This window comes from Orycteropus afer, unplaced genomic scaffold, assembly GCF_000298275.1.
Source record: "Orycteropus afer afer isolate SDZICR_OR568_19922 unplaced genomic scaffold, OryAfe1.0 scaffold00360, whole genome shotgun sequence".
Classification (NCBI taxonomy): domain Eukaryota; kingdom Metazoa; phylum Chordata; class Mammalia; order Tubulidentata; family Orycteropodidae; genus Orycteropus; species Orycteropus afer.
The window spans coordinates 2,140,391-2,145,588 of NW_006921947.1; the positions used below are offsets into that span (position 1 = coordinate 2,140,391).

General features: G+C 40.9%; 1 protein-coding gene across 1 annotated transcript in view; it reads right to left on the bottom strand.

Moving 5' to 3' along the window:
- Window positions 1–551: 551 nt before the first annotated feature.
- The window catches only part of FANCB (FA complementation group B), a gene marked incomplete at its 5' end in the record, with an annotated part of 136,161 nt that continues 131,514 nt past the window's right edge, over window positions 552–5,198 (bottom strand). Inside the window, one exon of the mRNA XM_007952842.2 lies at window positions 552–686. Within this exon, the coding sequence (XP_007951033.2) occupies window positions 552–686 (135 nt within the window). The remainder of the gene's footprint in view (window positions 687–5,198) is intronic.

A 5,198-nucleotide genomic window follows, 5' to 3' on the forward strand; every position in this document is an offset into this window, starting at 1 on the left:
AATAGGCAGGTAAAAGTCATCAAGCTTGGGATGTCACAATTCAGGTCATATTTTAATGCCAACAGAAATGATTTCAGACATGAAGTGTATTCCCAAAGCCTAAAAAAATACACCTTCACACACAGCCTCAACAACTGCATGTGAGAGCACTGGGTACTTATGGCAAAGGCACTGGAGTTTTATATAAGCTAGCACCTAGGACCTCTAGCCATGGGAATCAATATGCATGTGAAATATTAATGCCTCCTGATTCCCAAAAGAAGCAACGCTCCAGAAATTTTGGGGTTCCAGGATTCCAGAGTATATGTGAATTAACTTTGATCTATTAGTCAAGATAGATTGGGATATAGGAGTTCTGGTAGCAAAGTGCCTAAGACATTTGACTGTTAACCAGAAGGCTAGCGGTTCAAACCCACCAGCCACTCCTCGGAAGGAAGATGGGGCAATCTACTTTCATAGCGATAACACCACAGAAACCCAAGGTTGGGATATGCTACAGTAAAAATCAATCCTCAAATTCTCAGTGATTTAGCACAACAAAAGATTATTTCTTACTTGGACAAAGTCTCCAGAAGATCTGGCAGACTGGGCAGGCCCGCCATTCTCCATGTATTAGCAGAGTATCCCATACTGCTTGAATTGTACGTTATCTCCATGTCAACACATGATCCCATGGTTTCTGTGTTCTGAGGAATAAAGTGCAGAGAATCGAGAGCTGGCTTTTAAATACATCCATCCATAATCCACATTTCAGTCACATGACTAAACCTAACTTCAAGAAGGCATGTGCCCATTCCACCCTACCTCACCTCCCCCCCCAAAAAAAGGATCAGAAATCTTTTTGTTCTGTTCTACTTGTCTCTTGGTAAATATTATTCATACGCACTACAGAGACATACTAGACTTTTTGATTGTACTGATATTTCCACAGAAAAGGTAAAATTTAAAATCTTTCCAGGAATTTTGAAGCTTAGAAACATTTTCCTGCTTCCTTCCACTTGTTCCATCATTCACTTTGGTGTGACCAAAAAGAAAAATGAAAAACTAGACTTCAAAACCATTATTTCTTTTAACCCAGCCAACATCAGTAGAGAACGACCATGAGCTGTCCCTTATCTCCTGTAGGGTTTCTCCACCTTGGATCTATTGATGCTTTAAGCCAGAAAATACTCCTGTGCATTGTGGGATGTTTAGCAGCATCCTTGGCATCTGCCCACTAGATGCCAACAGCAACCCCCCTCAGGTGTGACAACCGAAAATGTCTCTGGACATTGTCAAATGTCCCTAGAGGCAAAATTGCCCTTGATTGAGAACCACTTTTTTTATTGGTTTCCTTTGGCCACTAAAGGGACATAGGAAGGGTACAGAGAGACCAAAGGAGCCCTGATGGCACAATGGTTAAGTGCTTGGCTACTAGCCAGAAGGTCAATGGTTGGAACTCACCAGTGGCTCTGTGGAAGAAAGGACCTGGGAGATGCTTCAGTAAATATCACAGCCTAGAAAATCCTACAGGCACCTCTACTCTGTCATACAGTGCTGCTGAGTCACGATCGACTTGACGGCATACACAACAGAAACAGACCACTTTTTCCCAGCTCTACCACTTATTTCCCCCGTGACCTTGGGAAAGTTTCTGAAGCTCTCTTTACCTTATCTATAAAATGGGGAAAATAATATTACCTGATTCGTGTGCTGTTGTAGGAATTACATGAGACACTAAATAACCCCTCCTGTCGTTGCAGTTTTGAGAAATTACTTCTGTTATGCACCCAGTTCCTGTATATGCATAGTCTATTTTTCGACCTTCTGTTCTGTTCTACTTATCTCTTTGCACATTCCTCTCATATTCCCCATCATGTTAATTAACTATCATTCTTAGTAGTAAGCCCTCTAATATCCACAGATAACTTGTCTGGGGAGCTCAACCACCTGGAAAGTGGTTGAAATCAGAGAAATGAAGAAAAAGACCTGCAGAAGCCTTGCACTAGACTTCAGAGGTTTTTCTCATTGAGGGGAAGGCCTTCAATGAGATGGACTGACACAGTGGTTGCGGTGATGGGCTCAAGTATAACAGGGATTACAGAGCTGGCACCGGACCAGGTGGTATTTCTTTGTGCTGTGCATAGGGTCGCTATGAGTCGGAGACGACTCGACGGCACCTAACAACAAATTCCCCAAGATTATTAAGATGGCTTACAAATGGTTTCTGCCTCCACCCCTGGACATCTTGTGCCTCACACACAGGTACAGGCACCTAATAAATGGTCCATGAAAGACTATATGACCGATTCCAGGCATGAGTCAAACAAGCTTGTCATTACGGGGCTTCCCCACATCACCAGAGGTAGAAGTGGAATGGGTGGAATGGGCCAGGAGAGGTATTAGTGCAGACAAGACTGGTGACAGCAGTAAGAAGTGACAGGTGACAGTCTGACATTAAAAGAGGAAATTAAAGGGCGGCCATTAATTAAAAACTACCAGCCCCCTGCTCCGGAGAGTGAGCAGGCATGCACACCACAATAACCCCTTAGCTTCACCACACTGTCAGAGCATCATAATTGACATTCCTAATAATGACTGTGACATTTTAAAAATGCTAATTTCTCTTCAGCATGTTCTATTTTAAAAGATTCAGAGTCGTGTGTGAGGCATTTGAGAAAGATTTCCATCACAGGCTTATAAAATATGGGATTTTCAATGTACCTTAGAGATTACTTAACCTGCCTCCATCCTCTGGTGAAGAAAAGCAGTCCTGGAAAGGTGACATGCACTTCCCCAAGGTCAGCCACCCACAAAGGCAGGACTGGCACTGAAACCTTCATTTCCTGAATTCATGGCAATTGTGTTTACCACTGTTGCATACCTTCACAAATACATTATTTTAATTTCTGAAAATTGCCAAAGTTAGTATTTAGCAATTCACTAGGGGTACAAGTCAACTCTTTGGAATTTTCCCTCACTGATTTATTAATCAACTAATCCCTACTGAGCAACACAACAAAATAATTTAGATCTGGAGGGTGTTGCAAAGAAGGGAGAAAATACAGTGCTTGACTCAATGACTTCAATTTCTAGAAAGGAAGGGAAGATTTACATGTAAGAAGTGAGAGCAGAGCAAAGCAATATGGAGAATGGGGATAAGTTAGTGTGTGGGAAATAATTCTAGATGCTCTAGGAATTGCGAGATGGGAAACACCAGCCCTTAGCAGGTGGCCAAGGAAGGTTCAGGGGTCACCTGAGTAGGACCCAGAAGGGTATGTAGAATTTAGAAAAGGAACCAAGGCTACTCCTGATGTGAAGAACAATATTAGAAAATACAAGAAGGAGGTGGCATCCTGGATCACATTTTCTAATCCGTTCATTTGATTCTAATCCAATTGGGTACCTAACAAGTATGAATTATTTATGAAGATGGGGGAGGGGGCAGACAGGAAATATTAAAAATTTAGCCAGCCTTGGGAAATCTAAGTTGAAAGGATCACACAATAAAGAAAATTGCCCAAGTGCTCTTGAACAGCACTATCTGATAGAAATACAACCCAAGCCACATATGAATTTAAAATTTTCTAGTAATCACATTAAAAAAGTAAAAACAAACAGCTGAAATGGATTTTAATAATATATTTTATTTATCTTACTATGTCTAAAATGTTACTTCAATATACAATCAATATAAAAATTGTTAATGAGATGAAAGACTGAAATCTAATGTGCACTTCACACTTACAGCACGTCTGTTTGGAGGCTAAATTGTCACACCTAAATGATCTGAATTTAGACACAGTAAAATTTACAATTGAAAGAGTGAATTCACATACCCAACTTGTCCAAACTTAATTAAAAGCTTTCTAACAATTGAATCAAATACCCCAAAACAGTCTTCCTTTAATATTCACACCTACACTGGCAAAACTACTTGTTTTTAAGTTTAAATGACAACTAATGAAAATTAAATAAAAATTCAGTTCCTCAGTGCCACTGACCAAATCTTAAGGATTCAATCCCCACACGTGGCTAGTGGCATCATAGGTCTAGAAAGTACGTTCAGTGAGTTCTAGGGACCGGGTAAAGCAGAGGGTCAGCCAAAAAGAGGAGGACCCTCCACCCTCAAGATTGACACAGTGGCTGCAACGATGGGCTCCAACACAGCAGCCACTGGGAGAATGGTGCAGGAGCGGGCAGTGTTCCACTCTGCTGTACACAGGATTGCTAAGAGCTGGAACCTACTCGACAGCACCTAACAACAAAAGAGACGGCAAGCAGGGTTGGCCAGGTGACATGAATCCCTTGGATGGAAAACCTAGAGTGCCTGAAAGGAGACTCTGAACATAAGCTCATATGCAAAATGGAGCCACCCTACACTCTGCACTTGAAGAAGAGTGTCAAGACAAAAGCAGATTTCTAAGGAAACTAATCTGTAACAGAATAGAGAAAATGCAACAAAAAAACAAACCCAGAGAGACCAATGGGAAGTTTTTTGTAGTAAACAACATGTGAAGAAATGAGAATTTGAACTGAAAGTGGAAATGAGCAATGGAGGAGAGCAGTTGATCTGAGAGGCCACTGGATGCAAGAACTGACAAAAGACCAAGAAATAGATGGGATGCACCAGGCTGAAGACCTCAGAGGGAACTTTACCTTGTTGTTGCCTATTAGTTTTGTTTTTTCGGTTTAAGCTTTTGTTTTTGTGTTTGTTCTCCCTCTATTCTTTCTTCTATATGCATTTTACAGCCATACATATATATATATATATTCTATTGTGCTTGTGAAGAGTTCATGGATTCTCAAATAACTCTTGAACTCTTAGGATTGTAAAGGGTCTATTGTTATGGAGACAGAGAGAGAAAGAGATGAAAGAAGTAAAAGAAACAGACACAGAGAAAAAAACTCTAGATTTAAGATGTAGCAATACATAGATGACAAATAAAGACATTTAAGTAGGTGGAAATTACACAGGGAGATATGTTATATGAAAAGACAAGGGTCAGAGATGGAACACAAGGATAGTATAATTCTAGGAACAGAGGAGCTTTTAAAAGAATGTTCCAGTGTGCCAAGAGACAGCCAGACAGGTTAGGTGAATTGCTCCATGGTCTTACCCATTCCACATTTAAAGGACTAGGTGTTCACATGATAGATAACAGTGAGATGGGCGGTTAGCGCTACAGCCAGGACTTGACCCCAGAAGACCTCTGTAT